The sequence below is a fragment of the Palaemon carinicauda genome, chromosome 30, assembly GCF_036898095.1.
Source record: "Palaemon carinicauda isolate YSFRI2023 chromosome 30, ASM3689809v2, whole genome shotgun sequence".
NCBI classification, from domain to species: Eukaryota; Metazoa; Arthropoda; class Malacostraca; order Decapoda; family Palaemonidae; genus Palaemon; species Palaemon carinicauda.
In genome coordinates, this window is record NC_090754.1 from 55,688,719 (window position 1) to 55,711,833 (window position 23,115).

The 23,115-nt window shown below is 38.9% G+C and overlaps 2 protein-coding genes across 5 annotated transcripts in view; one reads left to right on the forward strand and one right to left on the reverse strand.

The window, feature by feature from the left end:
* The window catches only part of LOC137623140 (large subunit GTPase 1 homolog), a 33,464-nt gene extending 11,160 nt beyond the window's left edge, over nt 1–22,304 (forward strand). Inside the window, exons 3-11 of the mRNA XM_068353821.1 lie at nt 508–632; nt 2,836–3,009; nt 3,469–4,153; nt 4,267–4,380; nt 5,705–5,858; nt 14,624–14,775; nt 16,304–16,357; nt 17,643–17,752; nt 21,996–22,304. Coding sequence (XP_068209922.1) covers nt 508–632; nt 2,836–3,009; nt 3,469–4,153; nt 4,267–4,380; nt 5,705–5,858; nt 14,624–14,775; nt 16,304–16,357; nt 17,643–17,752; nt 21,996–22,086 — 1,659 coding nt within the window. The 3' untranslated portion in view covers nt 22,087–22,304. The remainder of the gene's footprint in view (nt 1–507; nt 633–2,835; nt 3,010–3,468; nt 4,154–4,266; nt 4,381–5,704; nt 5,859–14,623; nt 14,776–16,303; nt 16,358–17,642; nt 17,753–21,995) is intronic.
* LOC137623145 (nucleolar and coiled-body phosphoprotein 1-like) overlaps nt 1–23,115 on the reverse strand; it is a 524,118-nt gene that overhangs the window by 187,598 nt on the left and 313,405 nt on the right. The window lies entirely within an intron of this gene.

The following is a 23,115-nucleotide window of genomic DNA, read 5'->3' on the forward strand; positions in this document are numbered from 1 at the left end:
GATAACTTTATGAGAAACTTCAGGCATTTTCCAAAAGAATGAGACCAACCTGACCTCTCTTTGACAAAAATTAAGGCTGTTAGAGTAATTTAAAAAATATATATAGCAAAATGTGCTTGAAAAAAAAAACCTGGTGGTTAAGGGTTGGAAAGTTCCAAATAGCCTGGGGGTAAAAGGGTTAAGTTTTTAAGTGGAGGACATTCTGTATAGGTGAAGCTATTGTGATAATGATGCACAGTATTGTATATGGTTATGTTGAAAATTTTATAGGAAATGTGTAAAAATTATATAAAATTTGCATTTAAAGGTGTAGTTTGTCTTATAGACTGTACATAATTATTAAAAAAGTGCAAAAATTATATAAAATTTGTAATTTAAGGTGTAGTTTGTTTTATGTATTGTACATTATTCAGTAAGTGTAAAATTTGTATAAATTTTGCAATTAAAAATGTAGTTTGCCTTTTATACTGTACATAAATATTCTTAAGAGTTGTGGTGACTTTTCAGGCAGAAAAGTTAAACATAAATTTTGTGAGGCCCACGTTAACACAAGGTTTGCTTACGGAAGCCGAAAAGAAAGTAGTCAAGGAGGCCCAGGAGAAGAACAAGACACTACTACGTATTCCTCGCAGGTGAGCATATAACAGCCTCATAATTATCTTATTCATGTCTGGCGTTTGGGCGGTTTTCATCAACACGCTGCAGTGGACTAGAAATGGCTGGATTTTTTGTTGTTGTCATTTACTTAGGTTTAGAACTCCCATCGCTCATTAGATACATAACTAGTAAGGTTGGTTCTCCAGTTATTACTTCTGATCATGCCTTCATTTCATTAGTAGTGAAGACTGAGCAGCCTGTCCCTGATGTATCATACTCATGTAAGATTTATATAAAATCTCAAGCAGACTGGAATGGCATTTCGAGTGATCTTTTTGGCTTAAATTGGTCGCAATTGTATGATAGTGTTGATCCTGTTGTTCCTTTGCATGAGAATCTAGTCAACATAATTGATAGGCGTATCCCTTCTCGTGTGCTAAGGTACTGAAAGACAAATCATGGTTCAGTGGTGATCGTAGATGTGCTTATTTGGAGAAGCAGGGGCCCTATCATCTTTGGAAGGGTAACAGATCAGATTTGAGTTGGAATAACTATACTCGACTAAGAACTTTTGTTCTGAGTTTATGCTTTGACTGAAAATGAATACATTTTAACCATAAAAGAAACCCTTTCTGATACAACCCAGGAATATGTGGTGGACTACCCTTAAATCTGCACTCTTTGATGTAGATGCAACGTTTCACCTTTACATAAATCAGATGGCTCTGTCACTCACTGTCCAAAGGAAAAGGCAACCGTTTTTGACTGATGTGTTTGACAGTAAGCAGAATAATAAGAAACTTGATCTTCCTCATTCCTGTTTTCCTGAGGCTAAACTAACTAGTTTCGCTTTTTGTTTTCGTGAAATTAAAGCTCTTTTGATGGACCTTGATGCTTATGGAGGTGTAATCCCGAATGGTATTTTTACTTTGTTGTTTTTTTTCATAAAGACTGCAGATTTCTTGGCTCAAAAGTTATATGTTATTTTGAGCAAGTTAGCAAGAAGAGGAGCTTTTAGCATTTATTTGAGAATTGGTAATGTCACTTCATTATGTAAATGTGTTTGTGGTTGCTCAAGTCCAACTGATTACCGCCTGATTTCCATTACTCTTATATTATCTAAAGTTTTTGACCGTCTTTTGGCAAAACGTCTAAATAGGTTTGCTGAAGGTAATCAATCATCTGTTCTCTACTTTGCAATTTGGCTTTTGTAAAGTCCCTCAAAAAGAAGGCAACCGCGTGACCCCATACGAATGGGAAAAGCTCGCTAATAGAAGAAAAGGCTCAGGAGCATGTGATGCTCTTCTTACAATCTCAAATGACGTATAGAAATCCCTTGATTGTGGTCAGGAAGTTCGTATGATTGGCTTTGATTTTAGTGTTGCCTTTGACCGTGTTAGTCATGAAGCCCTTGTTTTCAAGCTCCAACAGTTGGGCGTGGGTGGGTCTTTTCTTGGCATCGTTATTGAATTCTTAAGTAATATCTCGAAAAGAGTTTTTGTTAATTATGGGAACCATAGTGAGTATAGGAATGTGATATCTGGTGTTCCTCAGGGTAGTGTTGTTGGCCCATTACTCTTCATATTATATACACATGACTTGTGGTTTGGTCTAGAAAACAAGTTTGTTTCTTATGCAGATGATGCTACTCTCTTTGCATCAATGCCAGCTCCTGAATGTGGATCAGCAGTTGCTAAATCCCTTAATAGAGATCTAGCTAAAATTAGTGCATGGTGCAAATTAATGGGGTATGAAGTATCTGCCCCTCTGGTAAGTGATGAAGACCCCATAATAAAGCATAAACTAAAATTCATATCCTACAGCCACTTTTCTACCTGGTTAACATTTAACATGAATTTAATATTATTATTAAAACTAGCTAAGCTACAACTCTCTCTCTCTCTCTCTCTCTCTCTCTCTCTCTCTCTCTCTCTCTCTCTCTCTCTCTCTCTCCCTCTCTCTCTCTCTCTCTCTCTCTCCTCACTCTCCCTCTCTCTCTCTCTCTCTCTCTCTCTCTCTCTCTCTCTCTCTCTCTCTCTCTCTCTCTCTTTTTTTTTTTTTTTTTTTTTAAATACATCAATTCTGGAAAGGAAGCACATCAAAAGATCATCATTGTGTTTTAGCTAATAACTAATAAATTCATATAAATTTAAATTTGTTTGGCTGACTGGCTCTTTTATATATTTAGTATCTTGTTACAGTTTGTCTTTATTTGTACATTCTTTTTCCTTTTTAAAGGCCACCATGGGACCGGACGACATCAGTAGAGGAGTTGATGGAATATGAACGCAATTCTTTCCTTGAATGGAGAAGGAGCCTTATCGAGTTGGAAGAAGTTCAAGGGATAACCCTAACTCCATACGAACGTAATTTAGAGTTCTGGAGGCAACTATGGCGAGTTATTGAGAGAAGGTGAGTTGAAGTAATGCTTCTTTTAGATTACAATACAGATGATCCTCACCTTACAAACATTTAGAGGTATAAACACAAATCCAATTGAAAATAACAAAGGTAAGATAAAGAAATACTTTAATAAAACAATATTATATTATTTAATACAGTAAGCAAAACAACATTTGTAATAATATGAGACCTATTTCATATGAAACCTGACTATTTGTTGACTGGTAGCTGGAAATCATAGACATGGAATTCAGGTTAGGCATACCTTAGGCCACAATTTAAAAAATGTTAACTTGCAAACAATTTGATTTACAAACAGCTTCTTTGAACCAGTTAAGTTTGTAAGTTGAAGTCCTTATGTAAGTGTTCAAAGTGTTGTTTATATTATATTTCTGAAGTAATTTTACTCTCAATTTACTTTCGAAGTTTCTTTGTCACGTGGCTGATATTCGAGGACTTTATTTCCAGCGATGTTGTTGTTCAGATTGTCGATGCTCGAAATCCTCTCTTATTCCGTTGCGAGGACTTGGAGAAGTATGTCAAGGAGGTCAGTCCAAATAAAGATAACCTGTTACTTGTCAACAAGTCGGATTTTCTGACAGAATCTCAGAGGGAGACTTGGGCCCAGTACTTCAGAGAACGGAACATCAAGGCTGTGTTCTTCTCAGCCCTCGATGGTGAAGAACTTGATGCTATAAGAGAAGAGGAAGAAGCAATCTTGCAGGAGGAAGAAAAAAGGAGACTTCAGAAGGATGAAAGCATCCCGGAAGATGATGATGAGGACGACGGGGAAGGCGATTCCGTTGACGGTAATGTCGAAGAGTGTTCTAAAGATTTGGAAAATTTAAACCTGCATGCAGAGAAGGAAAAGACCGATGACAAAATATCTTCAGAAGTACACGAAGATAAAAAAGAAGATATCCCGTCAACTTCCGAACAGTCGGAGTTTGTTACATCAAGTCGACTACTAAGCAGATCAGAACTGATAGACGTTTTTACGACCATACACAAAACACAACACATTTTAGGTAAATGTGTAACGATTGGTCTTGTTGGGTACCCCAATGTTGGCAAGAGTTCGACCATCAATTGTTTACTCAGGGAGAAGAAAGTTTCGGTATCGGCAACACCGGGAAAGACAAAACATTTTCAGGTATGCTCTTAGTTATTCTTGATGATTGTACCTAGAGGAGCATTAGAAATATATTTGAAACATTGAGAAATGTATGTTGGAATATCTGATCTAAAACTTACTTTCATTTCCAGACGTTATTTTTGAGTAACGAGGTGATGCTGTGCGATTGTCCAGGCCTCGTTTTCCCCGCCTTCGTTGCAACAAAACCAGAAATGATAATATCTGGCATCCTTCCGATTGATCAGGTCAGTCTGAACTTATCTTTTTATGTAATAACTATTTTTAGATTTATAATTTAATTTTTAAAACATTGAATTAATGTTTACGAGACCATTGTATGTTGTGGGAAGTTTTTATTTTATCAGGGAGGTGATGTTGATTTGCAACATTAAAGCAATGTACAGTAATTGTATTTTGCAGTCTTACAGTAATATACAGTTTATGTGAAGCACTGTACCTGTACTGTATACTGTTTTGCCTTGAACTAAAAAAATTTAGTAATCAACTTCAAGGCTTTTTAGTTTTGCAATTTAATCTCAAAATTAACTCTTAAAACAATAATATTGCTGTAATGTTAGTTTGTTTAGATGGGTAATCAGGTAGAATGCAGTTTGAGTAATTTTTATTAATTATTTTCCCACATTCCATAGCATTGATGGAAAAAAAAAGAATAATAAAAAAGGCTGTCAATTACAGTTTGGAATGTCTAAAGTTTGAAGCATATATTTAGTATTTTTTTCATAGATTTCTTAGGATTTATACTGTAAAGTTGTTCATGACCGAAAAATGCATCTGTATTGTCAAAATATCTTTTATTATTTTAACGATGCTTTCCTCTGTTCATATTGACTTCAAGAACAGTGAAGGTGTTAGGTTAAAGAGAAATATACTGTATAATTTTCAAGGATCACTTGTGAGAGTAACTGTATAGCAGAAGCAATGGTGGGTTTTCTTTTTATGGCACAAGGATTTAGTGCACTTCATGCGATGCACGTTTGGTACAGTATTATTAACAGGTCGCTATACCATCCCGTGTCCGCAAACTATACCTGCTATTTATCCTTCTACTTACCTCCGTTCCTGCTTCCTTTCTTCCGTCTTGTTGTCCAGTCTCTCTTCTCTTATTGCAGAATGTATACCATTTTCACGTCAGCACTGAATAATCTCCTGAGCACCAGTACTGGAGCAAATGGTCCATAGAGTATTGTAGTCTATAAATTAATCTACCTGTCCTTGCATAGTGGCATCCTATACATAAGAGTAATGTTAATGTGTGGAGGTGAACCAACCAACCAAGATGAAAACCTTGTGTGACAATGTGTATACTGTAAATACATTGGTGTCTTGTGTATAGAAATATGTGTAGCCAATATCATTTAAGCTAAAGAATGAGCAAGGGGGTTTTCAAGTTTCTTTGTACTTCTGTGAGAAAACGTGGAAGTAACGATTTCCGATGCCTTTATAATCTAGCCAAACTTGTCCTTTGGGCATTAGTAAAATTAGACTTATTTTGCTTTTATGAAACAAAGGTTGATTCAAATAATTAACTTTTTTGTTTTATCTATACAGATGAGGGATGAAGTACCTCCAATCAATCTCATTGCTAACCATATTCCACGTAGCGTCTTCGAAAACATGTATGGAATTAATCTTCCCGCTCCAATAGAGGGAGAAGATCCTCTGAGACCCCCTACTTCAGAAGAACTCCTAAATTGCTATGGATGTGAGTGAGGGGTACATTGGTTTCAGAAAGGGCCAAAATACAATGGCATTATAACTTAAAAAGTTTAAACTTGCAGCGAATATTTTTATGTTGAATAGACCGACATAAGTCGGTTTATTTATGAAAGATCTATTTTAATATTTTTACTGTTCTTAGAATGTTATTTTAATTGTTCATTACTTCTCTTATAATTTATTTATTTCCTTTAGTCACCGGACTATTTTGCCCTGTTGGAGCCCTTGAGCTTATAGTCTCCTTCTTTTCCAACTACAGTAGGATGGTAGCTTAGCAATACAGTTATAATAATGGGTCATCTAAAGTTTTTGTCACTTTTATGATTGTGCAATGCAATGGTTAGAGATTAACTAGTGAATACATGTACTAGGTTTTGTCTTAGGAAGTAATTCTTCCTAACTTTCTGGAGGTTTTTTATTTATTAATTTTCTAGTATTAAACAATCCTCTAACAGTACACCCATCCTCTTATGAATACTCTAGATAAAGTTCTGAAGTATGCTAAACGTATCATAATATGTATGAAAATTAATCTCCACGGCAGGATCAAGTAGTGGCTATTATTCCAGGTTAAACTACATTAGCTTAACGAGTCTTTCCATTACAATTTGCTTTTGCAATATCCATTTTGGTATTTCAGTATTCTATCAAATAACTTTTCAAGATCAACAAATATTGAATAATCTCTTCCACATAATGAGGTATTTTCAATGTAATTACCATATTATAAAAACCCCTTCTGCCATCGTCCACTTTGGGCACAAAATCAAACTGACAATTATAGATTTTTCTCAGCCTTTCCTCCAGTATTTTTCTATTATTTTCATAGCATACTCAAGTAGTCTTACTCCCCTGTAAATTTTGAGTCTATCCCCTTTTCTTTTGCTTTCCATTGTTATAAGACACTTTCCCAGAAGGTTTTATAGTCCGTTCATGAAGGGAAAAACTTGTTATAGTTGAAGGGTTCTTGGGTTTTCTCATTTTTCAATATTTAACTTAGCCGGTGATTATATAGCTGCAACTCTGTTGCCCGACAGACAACTCTACGGTAAAAACTCGCCAGCGATCGCTACACAGGTTGCGGGTGTGCCCAACAGCGCCATCTGTCGTACAGATACCCAGTACTCAATGTAAACAAAGACTCAATTTTCTCTCTGTCGAGCTATCGACAAGACGTACTTACTCGCTGTTGCTAAACTGGAGTTTTTTCACAACTAATTGGTGAAGTACTTTATTCTAGTTTTGAGCTTTCGCTATGCAGGTGTTTTATCTTCATCTTAAATCTTGAACTCGTTTTGGATAGATTTAATTATGGTGACAAAGAGAGTATGGACTTTCTTTCACTTTTAAATGGCCGACCCTTCCCTTAGACGGAAGTGTGTTTAGGCTTTTAGTAATTATATCACGTTATAGATTTTCCTCTATATATTTTATATCTCTCCGCCTTTATGAGGCCTCTTCGATTAACTTTCCATTTATTATAAACATATAAAAGTAATTTTAATGTTTTGTTTATATAGACCTTTCCTGAGAGTAGGCGGTCCTAACTTGGAAACCGAAGTTAATCAACGTTGAGCCCTTTATATCGTAATGAGCTAAGGATTTAAAACTTTTTAAATGTAATGTTTTATGAAAGAATTTCTTTGATAGTCTTCGTACTGTTTTCAAAGATGAACTAACGTTTAGTTTATTTATGCTACGCAGTTGTTGACGTTCAGGACGTTCAACATGCGCTCTATCGTTACGATAGAGAGAGAGTGTATCATGGTTTCACTTTGCAGTAAGAGTAAATCGATTCTGACGTTTTGTTCATTCTTTCTTAGCTTAAATGTTTTAAATTCTATTTTAAAGGAACTTTTTATTTGAAAAACCTTTCAGTTTTTTCCTTTAGTCAAATAACATGTTTTTTTTGACGAAATATAATTGGGCTCTTCTCTCAGGTGCGAAATCAAGAGAGAAAGAGAGAGAGAGATAGAGACGGAGGGAGAGAGAGGAGAGAAAACGTTCCGTTCAAGCGGGTAACGTTGTTCTCGAGTTACTCTCGTCCCTAGTCGCTGTACGGGGAGGAAGGATAAAACGTTTTAGTTTTTTATTCTCGTCCCCAGGCTATGTGCGGTGAGAGATTAAAAACGTAGTTATATGAACTAGTGTTTAGTCTCTTTCCCAGCCACTGATTTTTTTATCTTAAAATATGTTTTCTGTTTTTTGCTGGTATTAATGAGCTTGCATTATACGACTGATTTCGCAATTACTACATTTTAATGAAGGTTAGAATTGCGTGTTTCAGGTAGAAATCAGTAAAAGTTTCGATTTCAGTGAAATAAGTGCAAAACAGAAAATCGAAGTGATAAAGTGATATGCGCAAAGTGTTACAGTGTTGCGTCCGAGGGTTCGTCTGTTCGTGCCTGTCGTTCACCTAGTCCGGGACCTCTTACATGCTCCCAAGCCCAGGGGAGAAGTAATGTCAAACGACTTATGGGTTCGAGAGGCCTTGACCAACGAACAGACGTTTTCCCTCTATGGTATCGGGTGTATCTTACCAAGATCTCCCCTACCATAAGACGAGAGAGACGTTGTTTCTCCTCGTCATCCGAAGGCTTTTCGCATAAGAAACCTGTCACAAGGTTTCGAAGCCCTTAAGCGAAAGTCAGTCCTTTCAGGACAGGTCCAGCGTCCTGGTTACAACCATTAGGACAGCTCTGACCCTTTGCAGTCATCGGATAACTGCTCGCCGCCTAACAAAAGCGTAACACAGACTCCGAGAGTCTTTTTTTGTAGGCAAAGTGTTGCAGTCACAGACGTTACCCTCGTCTCTTACCACAACCATTTCCGTTGATCCTTAATGGGTTGTATGGCAAGACATGCAGTATATGCTTGCCTCCCTTATGGAAGACTATTCTGCCGATTAGTCCGTTGAGTCTAGCCGTTTATCTCATCGATATCCTGGCTTTCAGCCAACCTAACGTTCCTTTGTGCTTACTGTTGACGTTGGCGTAGCTTAGTCACGTCAGTCAGGTTGTTTAGAACCACACTCGATGCGGTCTCGTGTGGTTTTTCAGCCGCATTTGGACGTTAGGCCACTTGCTGAGGCTCCTGTTGACGTTCAAGACGTTCACTAACAATCGGAGTTGACTTGTTTTGACGCTGTGCGTCAACCTCCGCATTCTAGAGTTGTTTTGACTGCTCAGTCTAGGCAGTTAAAGCAGTCTCGAGTGGACGCTGTGCGTTCTCACGCACCTGTTGTGGTTGACAGTTCAGTTGTTGTCAGTTCACAGACCGTCAAGCAGTTACATGACGTTGCGTTCTGGTCCGCTACTAATGCACCAGTGAGTGTGGACTCTGCTTGTAAAGCATTGCCACCACGGTAGGTCTCTCCCTTGCTTGAGACTCAGCTTTTATCGGACAAGGTTCCTGTAGATGAGGAAGTTGCTGTTCCCCCTCCTACTGATATTCCCTTGAGGACTCTGTCAGATGGAGAGGAGCCTAAAGCTGTTTAGCCTCCTATGGACTTTAATTAAATCATGATGATTTTTTTTAAGGATCTTTGTCCGGATCTTTTGTAACTGCTGCTCCTCATTCGCCTAAACGTCAGAGCTTACACTAGGCCTAGCTACTTCGAAGCCGTTGTTTTTAAGCTAGTGCTCTCTCGCTCTCCTAGAGAGCTTTACGTTGGCTAGGCGACTGGTTTTTCACCAGGAGGAGTTTGGGGGATACAGCCTTTGCTTTCCCTTCTTTTAAACTGGTTTATAGAGCGAGAGTCTGATATGACACGAGAGAAGTTCTCGGCTTGGGAGTTCATGCCTCTGCCCAGATAGACTTCTCAATTCTCGTAGACTCTCCCTGGCGCCTGGCCAGGAGAAGCTCCAAGTTGTTTACAGGTCAACTTCACAGCTGTTTTCGAGCCTTTGAAGTTTTGCTGTACAATTATGTCAAGCATAACAAGGCTTTCAGGGATGGTAAACGGTACCGCCTCAGTCGCTAACCCCGTCTGTTGCCACACCTGCTCCCGTAGACCCTAAATGGGCTTTGCTGCAAGACATGCAGTCCAAGCTTGCGTCCTTGATAGAGGACTTTAATGCGGAGAAGGTTGCTACCGAACCTTCTGGCCAACAACCTTCCAACCGGTCGGTTGTGCGCCCTGTTGACGCTGAGGTAACCTACTCGCGTCTGCCAGTTGAGGTGGTTCCTCCACCGATGCTACCCAGTGGGGGTTGCCAGCCGCACGTTGACGTTAAGCGACGCTCGGAGGTGGTTGTTGACGTTCAGGACGTTCAACAACCAGCAGAGGTGACTTGTTTTGACGCAGTGCGTCAACCTCAGCAACCCGGTAGGGTATTGACTGCACAACCCAGACGGTCTAGACAGTCTCGGGTTGACGCTGTGCTTCCTCGCGCACCCATGGTTGTTGACAGTTCACAGACTGTGCAGCAGTTCCATGATATTGCGTCCGGCTCCGTCACGCATCCACCAGTGCGACCGGACTCAGCGAGCCAGACGTTGCCCACTCCATTGCCGTTTCCTCATCAGTTTTCGGATGAGGAACCCTCTGATGAGGACGTTGCTGAACAACAAGACGATCAGCCCCCAGAATAGATCAAGCCCTGCTATCCATCCAGAAGATGCTGAAGAAGAAACGCTGCTCAGTCAGGCTGTGGATGAGTCTGGTAGGGACGCTGTCATCCGTGGAACAATTTGTGTCACTAGGAAGACTACACCTCCGTCCTCTTCAATACCATCTAGCTTTTCACTGGAAAAAGGACAAGACGCTAGAAGCGGTCTCGATCCCGGTTTCCGAAAAGATAGTCTTGTCTGACTTGGTGGAAGGACAATATCAACCACGTTCTCTTCTCGGACGCATCGGACGTGGGCTGGGGCGCGACACTAGACGGTCGGGAATGCTCAGGACTGTGGAACTCGAGTCAGAGGAGCATGCATATCAACTGCAAGGAGCTGTTGGCAGTACATCTGGCCTTGAAAAGCTTCAAGTCTCTCCTTCGAGGCAAAGTGGTGGAAGTTAACTCGGACATCACCACGGCCTTGGCGTACATCTCCAAACAAGGAGGTACCCACTCACTGACGTTGTACGAGATCACAAGGGACCTGCTCATCTCGTCAAAAGGTCAAGACATCTCCCTAGTAACGAGGTTCATCCTAGGCGACTTGAACGTCATAGCAGATTGTCTCAGTCGGAAAGGGCAAGTAATTCCAACCGAATGGACCCTCCACAAGGATGTGTGCAAGAGACTTTGGGCCACTTGGGGTAAAACCATCCATAGATCTCTTTGCAACCTCGCTGACCAAGAGGCTTCCAATCTATTGCTCTCCAGTCCCGGACCCAGCAGCAATACATATAGATGCTTTCCTCCTAGATTGGTCACATCTGGATCTCTACGCATTCCCACCGTTCAAGATTGTCAACAAGGTACTGCAGAAGTTCGCCTCTCACGAAGGGACAAGGTTGACGTTAGTTGCTTCCCTCTGGCCCGCGAGAGAATGGTTCACCGAGATACTTCGATGGTTAGTAGACGTTCCCAGTAGTCTTCCTCTAAGGGTAGACCTTCTACGTCAGCCACACGTAAAGAAGGTACTCCAAAGCCTCCACGCTCTTCGTCTGACTGCCTTCAGTCTATCGAAAGACTCTCGAGAGCTAGAGGCTTTTCGAAGGAAGCAGCCATTGCGATTGCTAGAGCAAGGAGAGCTTCTTCCATTAGAGTCTACCAATCGAAGTGGGAAGTCTTCCGAGACTGGTGCAAGTCAGTTTCTGTATCCTCGACCAGTACCTCTGTAGCTCAAATAGCTGTTTTTCTCTTATACCTGAGAAAAGGACGATCCCTTTCAGCTCCCACTATCAAGGGCTACAGAAGCATGTTGGCATCGGTCTTCCGGCATAGAGGCTTAGATCTTTCCAACAATAAAGATCTACAGGACCTCCTTAAGTCTTTTGAGACCACCAAGGAGCGTCGTTTGGCTACCCCTGGATGGAATTTAGACGTGGTACTAAGATTCTTCATATCAGACAGGTTGGAGCCGTTACAATCAGCCTCCCTGAAAGATCTCACTCTTAAGACTCTTTTCCTGGTATGCTTAGCCTCGGCTAAAAGAGTCAGTGAGATTCATGCCTTCAGCAAGAACATAGGATTTTCGTCAGAAAAAGCCACTTGTTCGCTACAACTTGGTTTTCTAGCCAAAAATGAGCTGCCTTCTCGGCCTTGGCCTAAATCTTTCGATATCCCCAGCTTATCGGAGATCGTAGGCAATGAACTAGAAAGAGTCTTATGCCCTGTTAGAGCTCTTAAGTTCTATTTAAAGCGTACTAAACCTTTACAAGGCCAATCTGAAGGTTTATGGTGTTCAGTTAAGAAACCATCCTTGCCTTTGTCAAAGAATGCTTGGTCAGACTTTATCAGATTGTTAATACGAGAAGCTCATTCACATCTGAGTGAGGAAGACCGAACTTTGCCTAAGGTGAAGACGCACGAAGTTAGAGCTGTAACAACTTCCGTGGCCTTTAAGCAAAATATATCTCTGCAAAGTATAATGGACGCAACCTATTGGAGAAGCAAGTCAGTGTTCGCGTCATTTTACTTGAAAGATGTCCAGTCTCTTTACAAGAACTGCTACACACTGGGACCATTCGTAGCAGCGAGTGCAGTAGTGGGTGAGGGCTCAACCACTACAATTCCCTAATTCCATACCCTTTTAATCTTTCTCTTGAAATGTTTTTATTGTTGTTTTTTGGGTTGTCCGGAAGGCTAAGAAGCCTTTCGCATCCTGGTTGATTTGGCGGGTGGTCAAAGTCATTTCTTGAGAGCGCCTAGATTAGGGGTTTTGATGAGGTCCTGTTGTATGGATTGCAACCCTTTTTACTTCAGATCCTAGGGGTCGATCAGCATCCTAAGAGGATCGCGAGGCTCCGTAAGGAAGACGTACTTAAAAGGCAGAGAAATTGTTCAAGTCGACTTCCTTACCAGGTACCTATTTATTTTGTTTTTGTTATTTTGATAACTTCTAAAATGAAATAAAAACTCTTAGCTCATAAAAGTGTAAACATATATTGCTGGTCTCTACCCACCCCCCTGGGTGTGAATCAGCTATATAATCACCGGCTAAGTTAAATATTGAAAAATGTTATTTTGATAATAAAATAAATTTTTGAATATACTTACCCGGTGATTATAAATTAAAGGACCCTCCCTTCCTCCCCAATAGAGACGCAGTGGGACGAGGAGAAAATTGAGTCTTTGTTTACATTGAGTACTGGGTATCTGTACGACAGATGGCGCTGTTGGGCACACCCGCAACCTGTGTAGCGATCGCTGGCGAGTTTTTACCGTAGAGTTGTCTGTCGGGCAACAGAGTTGCAGCTATATAATTACCGGGTAAGTATATTCAAAAATTTATTTTATTATCAAAATAACATTTTTCTTCATTCAAATTATTTTCAAAATAGAGGACAGTGCTGTTATTGCCTTATTGTTTTTTTCTAATTTCTCCATTCCTACCATTGTTCTATGTATCTATCCACCAAGGCACTTCCCCTAATTTTGGGTGGAGCAGATAAAAAAAAAAAAAAAAAAGAAAAAACCAAAGGGGAACTTTTCTTCTCTTAGCTCCTCCCAGCCTGACGAGGGATTCAGCCGAGCTTGGCTGGCACTGCTAGGGTGCCATAGACCTGTTATCTACTTCTCCCATCAACTCTTGCATTCAACACCTTCTGAAGCAGACTGCCACTTTCCATTCTCTCTACATGGTGGTTTACCTCAACACATTCATATACATTCTAGCATCTGATTCATTTCGTACATTTGTTCTCACCGTCAATACTTCGTTCCAAACCCTATCAAATCGAGATACACCAGCCATACTCCTCAGACACTTCATCTCAAACATTCAATTTCTGTCTGTCACTTTCATTCCCCACAACTCCGATCTATACATCACAGTTATTACAATCACTTTCTCATACAGAACTCTTTACATTCATTCCTAACCCTCTTTTCTCTACCACTCCCTTCACTGCGCCTAGCACTTTACCTTTAATATAGGGATATATTTTCTTCAGCTTTCCTTGTCCATTTTGCTATCCAGAATGTTCCTTCTCTTGCGTCTCCCATGTTGAAATTCCAGTATGACCATGTTGTCTTGTTGAATAACCTTTGGATAATAGTAACCATAGTAGCCATACCTACCTCTTTCTGATGAAAAGCAGTTTAGTAACACCTATGAAAAATTATTCAAGGTTTCATGGTTTCCCTGTTGGGGCCACTGGGCTTGTAGTATCCTGCCTTTCCAACTGGGGTTGTAGGTTAGCAAGTAATAATAATAATAGGAAATATTTATTTTAATGTTACTGTTCTTAAAATATTTTATTTTTCCTTGTTCCCTTCCTCACTGGGCTATTTTCCCTGTTGGAGCCCCTAGGCTTATAGCATCCTGCTTTTCCAACAAGGGTTGTAACTTAGCAAGTAATAATAATGATAATAATAATAATAATATAGGAAATATTTATTTTAATGCTACTGTTCTTAAAATATTCTATTTTTCCTTGTTTTTTTCCTCACTGGGCTCTTTTCCCTGTTGGGGCCCCTAGGCTTATAACATCCTGCTTTTCCAACAAGGGTTGTAACTGAGCAAGTAATAATAATATTAACTTTTATGACCTAATAATTTAATGTTGATTTTTTGTCACTTATCATCAACAAAATCATCTCTTTTTATTTTGGCAAATTTATTTCTCATCTTTGCAAACAGTTATGAGGGGTTTCATGACACCAAGAGGTATCCCAGATAATTCAAGGGCAGCGCGATACGTCCTGAAGGACTATGTTAATGGCAAGTTACTGTACTGCCATGCACCACCAGGTGTTCCACAAGCAGATTTCCATATTCATACGCTGAAGAAGGTACAGTACGCTCTCATGAAATCATATTTTGATGTCTTGTGACTTAGCTCATTTGATTTTTTTATACATTGCGGATTTTGATCATATTTTCATTAAATATTTTGGACTTGATTGAAGTATTGGAATTTATTAAATGCAATTTACTGCCATTTTTCATTTTACTAGTCCAGTTGGTTATGTAAAGTGGTTATTTACTGTGAATTTCTTTGTATTTTATGAATTGTGAAAATTATTTGCTTTTCTTATTTAATAATTTTAATAATACCCGACATGAATGACCATATTTTCATTAAATATTTTGAACTTGATTGAAGTATTGGAATTTATTAAATGTAATTTACTGCCATTTTTCATTTATCTGGTCCAGTTGATTATGTAAAGTGGTTATATACTGTGAATTTCTTTGTATTTTATGTATTGTGAAAATTATTTGCTTATATTTTCATTTTTAATAATACCCATGACATCTCTTAAGTTAAAACGTGATTCTGACATTGTCTCTTGTTTATGTTGGTTTATAGAAGAATTGAGATGACCAGAGGTAATTTTACATTTGATGTAGGCTATGATGCTTTATCAAGACTTGAAGTAATCATTTGATAATGATACATATTTACCTCTGCCAATGAAGTTAGAAGGATATAATGTTTTACCACCTGTTTGCGTTTGTTTGTTAACAGCTTCCTGGCCACAATTTTAATTGTAGAGTAATGAAACTTGTAGGGATTAACTGTTATGTAAAAAGCTATAAATGATTAAATTTTGTTAAATCAAGCAAAATGTCCAATTCATGTAATCAGCCATAAGTTTGGACATTGTTCTTAGACTTCAAACTTGGTTCATATTTCAGTGTATGAAAATCCATGCCTATTAATACATATTAAGGTCAAAGGTCAAGGTCGAGAAACGAGCTGCCGTGGTAGAGGTCTGTGCTCTACTGAGTGCCCTTCAAGTCATGCATAGAATATCACAAGTTTAGAATTAAAGGGAAAATCATGCTTGCCATTTATTTTAGTTAACTTGAAATTTTGGGATTTTATAATTCAGTTAATCTATATACTTATATTTCGTGATGAATTTTTATAATTGATTTTAAGTCTTTCTAGTTAATTAGTTTAGTAATTTTGGTAGCAAGTTTAAGCGACTTCACAGATCAGGGCAACGTCACCCATTGAGGCCAAAATTAGCATTTTCAAGTAGAGAACAAATAACAGGACAATTTGTTGTATCTTACAAAAAAACTTCTTGTACTTTTGATTTAATAATTAATTTTGAAATAAATCAAAAGAATTTCTCGCCTAATTTCAGTGATTCTTCACCATCTCTCTAGATCTCTATCGCCTTTATCAAATAGCATGTTTTGTGGATATATATGTTGATTTAAGACTGAATAGAGAATTATAACTTCGGTGTGGATAAACTGTTAAGTTTGTACTGATAATACCTAATCATTGTATTTACTGAGTTAAGTGGAACAATTTGTTCTCTCTCATAACTTAATCTTTTAAATATTTTTGTACCTTTTCAGTTGGAAAAAGTCAAAACAAACGTTAAACTAACACCGCAGCAGAGATCAGTCCAGGTGAGTTGTGCCAGCAAGCTATATTCATTTTAACTTATTAGAATTTTAGAATTTCCTCTCTACCCAAAAATACTGTTCTACAAAGTACGGTAATTAGATTTTTGTTCAAATGTAATCCCAGCTTTTCCTTTTTTAGTGCTATTGTATATGTAAAGCTACTGTACACTTTCAAGAAAGTATTTTTATCGCTATTATAATTCTAAGGAGATACCATTTCATTTACTCGATTAAATGTTTAAATCTTTTTTTTTGGGGGGGGGATAATACAGTTTTTTTTATAGAAGATATATTTTCTTTGTGTGTACCTAATATTTTTTAAGATTAATTTTATACTGCTTATACCATTCTAGAAGGTTATGGCAAAGTAACATGTCAAGTGTCAGAAAACTTGATGAAGGGTTTTGTAACTAGTATGGGTCACGATACAGCTCTCATTTTTGTATGTGTCTTTGTAATGAAAAGTTCTTAAATGCCAAAATTTAAGATATAACCAAATTCAGTTAGTTTTATAATGCTTTTTATAAAGATGAAGCTACAAATAATTTTTTTCAATCATGGTGCAGTGTGGAATGCTGATTATAATCTAACTTTTCAGAGAAAGGTTTGTCTGTAGCAATGAACTTCAAGTTGGATTCCTCTCTCTGCTTACAGCTAATTTCATCTTTGTCAACACATACACAGAATAGTTGTACCCATTCTTTACACTTTCTCCTCTTTCCTCATACACTTGAGAGAACTAATATTACCAAACAATTCTTCTTCGCTCAAGGGGTTAACTACTCTAATGTAATTTTTCAGTAGCCATTTTCCGCTTGGTAAGGTTAGAAGAGACTCTTTAGCTATGGTAAGCAGCTCTTCTAAGACGACACTCCGAAATCAAACAATTGTTCTTTAATCTTGGGTAGTGCCATAGCCTCTGCACCATGGTCTTCCACTCTCTTGAGTTAAGAGATCTCTTGCTTGAGGGTACACTCAAGCACACCATACTATCTTGTTTTTCTTCCTCTTGTTGTTTTAAAGTTTTTATCCTCTTGTTATTTTGAAGTTTTTATTATCTTGTTATTTTGAAGTTTTTATCATCTTGTTATTTTGACATTTTTCTAGTTTATATATGAAAGATGTATTTTAATGTTATTATTGTTCTTAAACTTCTCGTATTTCATTTTCTTTCTTCATAGGCTATTTTTCCTGTTGGGGCCCTTGGGCTTATAACATCCTGCTTTTCCAACTAGGGTTGTAGCTTAGCAAGTAATAATAATAATTTTTCTCCTTTATCCATATTCAGCCATATCAAGTGAAGCCAGATGCCCTCGACCAAAGATTTTTTGGCCCGACAAACGTATCGCAGGTTCACGTGATTGGAGTCAACAAGGGAGGGAAACCAGTGTTGAAGAGGTATGTTGGAAAAGTTAACTAAAATTCCAAGATATTCGTAAACACAATCAGACTATATTTGAATTAACACTAAAGAAAGGAAGAATTTCAATTGATAAATATAAGAGCAATGTTAGTAATTTTGAAGGTTCATAAACTTGGTCTTGCTCCAGTTATTCACAGGTAGAAAGGGACTTGATAAATTACTTTAGAAGAATGATTTTAAGCCAATAGCATTTTAAAAGGCAGTGTACTTTCACTTTACTGTACAGTTTGTATTAGTATGACAAAATACCCATTTACTAAAATTTTACATAACTATGTATATCTTTATGATGGCTCACCACAGTTTTAACTTTTAATTTGTATATAGGCCTACATAATATGTGATTATGTTAAAAATATATTTGTTCCTATTTGAATACAAACACTCATCCTTTAGTAGGATAAGATTCTGGCAAAAGCTGTAAACCACCAATGAAGAATTCAGCCACCACCCAGTAGCCACTGGTAGTACAGGTCTGTTAGCGCTCAGAACCTTCATGCTGATTTTGGCTGTCGAGCTGCAGAGACATGTTCTTGACACTCCAACTATCCTGAAGTTTTTTCATTAATAACTTTTTCCCATATCACTATGAGCATGAAATTACAAAACAACATACGGATGTCCCCAGGGCTGTTGGATTGACAATGTGGCACCTTTATGAGTAAAGTTGAGGTTGATCCTCACCTTTTGTGTAAAGGACATAAGTACCGCTGCCCTTCGAACTTGCCTTGTGATGTGTGCAGGTAGTGGTCGCCCACTCAGCGGGTGACAATTCGTAGTACAGTAGTAGGAAGAAAGGATCCAAGCGTGATCTTTTCCTTAAGTTTGTCCTCGAGGTTTTGGATGTCAGTGAGATCCAGACTTCCGAAACTTCTGTACATTTTAAGTGATCGTGATGTTTTAGTCACAGGGTGCCTGTCACCTGCTTCTTCTCATTCTTTAGGTTAACGTATTGAGATCCCTCCATGCACCGAGATCTTTCAAGCTACTGGGACGGGTCCACGTCATGAGATCAACAGCACTTTAAGCCGAGTCAGCGTCATAAGACCTTCCCAGACACCCACACTATTAGTTGAGGCAACATTAAGTGACCTCTTTGAACACTCATACATACATCTAAAGCCACATCTTCTGTTCGTCCTTCAGAGGCTTTAAGCACCTCAAACCTCTGAGGAGTTCTATTTTCATGTTGTCGTCCCTTCTTCTAAATGTTATCTCCCCAGTACCATTCTCAGGCTGATCGCAAATAACATTAAGAACGATTTTTCTGAAATATGTGTTAAGACTATCTCTCTCTCATGAGAAAAAGTCAGTAGTCCCGGGACATGTTGACCCAGAGGAAGCAGAGAATCCCGACAGTTTATATTCTTGGCACTTATTTGTGAGCATAATGACCTTCCATTGATTGCTGCTTCAGCACACCTCAAGGATAAAAGTAAGCCCTAAGTTGCCATGGTCAGAACTTGCTCATAAGGCTTAGGATAAGGTCAGTTCCCAGATCTCCTGCCCATAAACTTCCCTGTGCTAGAGCCAATTGAATAGGATGCCGCCTCCTGCACTCTTTCGACGATGCTGGTTCTACGCACCTGAAAATAGGAGCCCTTCTCTTCTAATCGATGGAGCAGTGACTACACTGATGGCAGAACCACAGTGGATAGACTCGAGCACAAGGCTGTTACCATAGAAAATGCTTACATGACCAGCCTCTAAGCAATATCATGGATCAGCCACTGGTCAGGTGCAGTTGCATACTTTGCCATGACCCAGGAGTTTGCAACCAGTTGGCCAGCTGGGGCACTGCCGTGAGTATGGGAGACCTGCAATGCTGCAGCAGTACGTACCATAGAGCCGAGTGGTAGAAGTTCTCCGGGATGGATGCTACCTGCCGCTTGTTGTCCTTTCATTCGGACACCGATGGCGTTCAGAACTAATATCCAGGATTACTGAAAGCCCTGGCCCTAGAAGCAGAAGTGAAGGTAATGGGAAGGAAGAATGCACTCAAAGTCAGTTGAGATGTTTCCCCCAGGCTTTTACAGTCTTCTTTTCCTAGTGGAAAAGTTAATACGTAATTGAAGGCCAGTCATCGATCTCTCTCTCTCCACTAAAAGGAGTTTGTTCTCCAAGCATCCTTTAAGATGGAGACGTTAAGCATTGTAAGGGCCGCCATTAAGAAGGAGATTTCTTACTTTCTGTAGACCAGAACAATGTGTACTTCAGATACCCATGCATTGGGCCTACAGAAATTCCTCTGCTTTGGCCTGGTGAGGAATAATGTACCAGTTCAAAATCCTGTGCTTCGGATTGTTTACCAGTCGCCAAGTGTTCAAGCGAGTACTTAAGCTGTTCTCTACTTGGGAACACTAGAACGGGATTCATTTACCAAATTATTTAGAAGATTGGCTGATTCTGTCTTCCTCCAGGAGAAAAGTTACTGAAGGATCAATTTTTCTTTCCTTTTGCCACGACATAGGGAAAATTCCAGTCCTGTACCCAAGCAGGACGATGGAGTACTTGGGTATGCTGATAGACACAGCAGTAAAAAGTATCTTCCCATCGGACAACCATACCACACAAGCAGACTCAGGAAGTATTACAACTGGTTGTGCATGAACCAGAGTTCCGGCTTAACGGTGGCAAGTAGAACATCTTTTGACACTAGGGAAGCTCATGCCTCACCAGTACCTCCACTAGCAATCCCTCCAGTGGTGTCTAAAGCATCACTGTGCAGCAATGAGCGATCTCCTTTCCGACTAGTTCTGGTGGTAAAAGAAGTATGGGAGTATCTAGCTTGGTGGCTGAACAATAAGAACCTCATCAGGGGAACTCCACTCAATTCACTTCTAGAAGTTGAGAAGGAAAACCTGCTGGAAATTTAAGTAGAGCTGCTAGTATTACAAGCTTTCCAACAAGCGATTGATAGGGCATTGTAGAATTAATGAGTAACAAGACTATTGTAGTGGCCTCTGTCAACATCCTAGTGGGCAATGTTTCACAAACCATTTTCGAGTTGACAAAGGATTAACACACTTGGGCACTCAAAACAGTTTACAGCTGTCTTATAAGTCACACCAGACAAGGAATATACTACAAGACACACTCAGTTGCCTGAGACAGGTCGCTATATCTCTGCATATTGAAAAGGTTTCTAGTTATTTGAGGTTCAACATTGATCATCCTGTTCACCATGTAGCTGAACAAGAATCTCCTAGAAGTTTGCTCGCCAGAACCTGACCCATTGGCGGCATTAGAGGATGCCTTCTATCAACCTTGGAACAATAGGGACGCCACACCTTTCTGCCTGATTCTTCGAATAATCGACAGACTGTCGAAGACATCAGGTCTTAGGATGATTCCGGTGACTACACACTGAAGAGTATCCAGACCTGCTGATGCTCCTCATTGAAGTACCAAGAAACTATTCATATGGCCCTCTGTCAGCCCCACCTGTATAATTACCTTAACCTTGTAGATTCCCTTGCTTTTCATGGTAGGCTACTATCCAGCATCTTCTCCAAGTGAAAGGTCTTTCACAAAGCAATGCACATATGTCTGGATACCTGCAAAGATATTCTGAAGCTGTTTATAAAGGAAAGGGGGACAACGGCAATTGGTGTTGTAGAAGAGATACTTCTCTGCACTGAATTCCGATTTCCTCATCTACTTTTGTCGGGAGCAGCTCCTCTCAGTCTTTGTGGTGAAAGGCTATCGCTTAGCCTTAAGTCAGGTCTTCAGACTGAAGGGCTTAGACCTCTTCTCTTGAGGAATTGTTTATCCTCATGGGGAGCTTCAAACAATCTTTTCCTCGAGGGGAACTAGAGCCACCGGTGTGGGACATCCCTCGAGTTCTCAGGGCTGGGCTGATCAGTTTTCCAGCTTCTGTAATCATACTCCGGTTTCTATAGTTAGGAAAAATACAAATTACTTTTAAATTGTGATATAGTATTTTACCTTTATACATCATTATGACAATTGTTGATCCCTTCATTTACCTATTTATATGGTAAGCCACATTTGTAAAACAAACCCACCCCATTTCAAAATAGTACAAGCAATGAAAAATATTAGAAATATCATCTATCAGTATTTCTATTTATTTAAATGTTTAATAAATATGTCATAGCTTGTCTACCTCAATTTAGATTCCTAGTTAAGTACTTAGATCAAGCCAAGTTATGTTTAAATAATTGTAAGTTACTTATTTCTCAATTTCCATTTCAGCTTAGGTAAAGCCAAAGATGGTGAACCACGAAAGAAGAATTTCAAAAAGAGAGAAAAGCTAAGAAGAGTTTATGCTCACCTGGATCAGTAATAATGACCAAGCGTGATCCATCTTTATAATCATAACGTATATATTTCCGTATTGATGGTTTATTCACAGTATTAGAAATTGTACTCGTTAGAATTTTGTTGAACAATTGTTAAATATTAACATTTATTATATTTGTGTACTTGTACTTTGTATTGACTTTTCCTATGGTTATGGTTTTAAGCATAAATTTGACATTTGAAATAAATATGTAAATGATATCACCGTATAATTTACAGTACATTTGTAAAACAGCCTTTAAATTTTTTTTAGTTGGTAATAAAAACATTAAAAGTTGATCAACTCTTTTAATTTTCAAAAATCTTAAAGTTTTTGAGCCTTATATAGTTTTGAATAACGGTCACTGAAATTTAATAAAGATGTAAAATGAAAGCCATCCCACCAAATTACATACACTTGCCACTATAGATTAATGGGTTTGTTTCAAAACAAAATATTCTAAATTATTTAGACCCGTTCCTTGAGTAATAACTCCATTTCTCGTACTCTCAGATAGGATAACCCTAGAGGTGCTTAGTACCTTAGCCTTACTAGGGTAGGTCTTCTTGAATTCTGAAGTATGTTTGTGGAGGGTTGGTTTAAAGGTCGCTCATGAATGGCAGAGGTAAGGGACAGTGACATTGCCCTAGCAATCAGCATGCCCTAGAGACTGACCATATATTATATGATCAGCACCTAAGCCTCCTCTCCACCCGAGCGAGGGCCAAGCAGTGGCTGCTGATGATTCAGCGGATAGACCTACAGGCTCCCCCAACCTTAGCTCACAATGATGGTAAGGTTGCAGACACTAATGGCACTAACGAGTCTGAGCGGGACTCGAACCCCCGTCTGGCAAACGCCAGACAGAGAAAGTTGCCAATCAGGCCACAACAACTCAGCTACTGTATCATAATAGGTTTGCACAAAAAAATTTTCTTTTGAATTACACCAACGAGTAACATGTACATGGCTTTACACCAGCCAGGGTACCATATGATGTAGGAAGCCTTAAAAAATTAGTCATTTTCCATT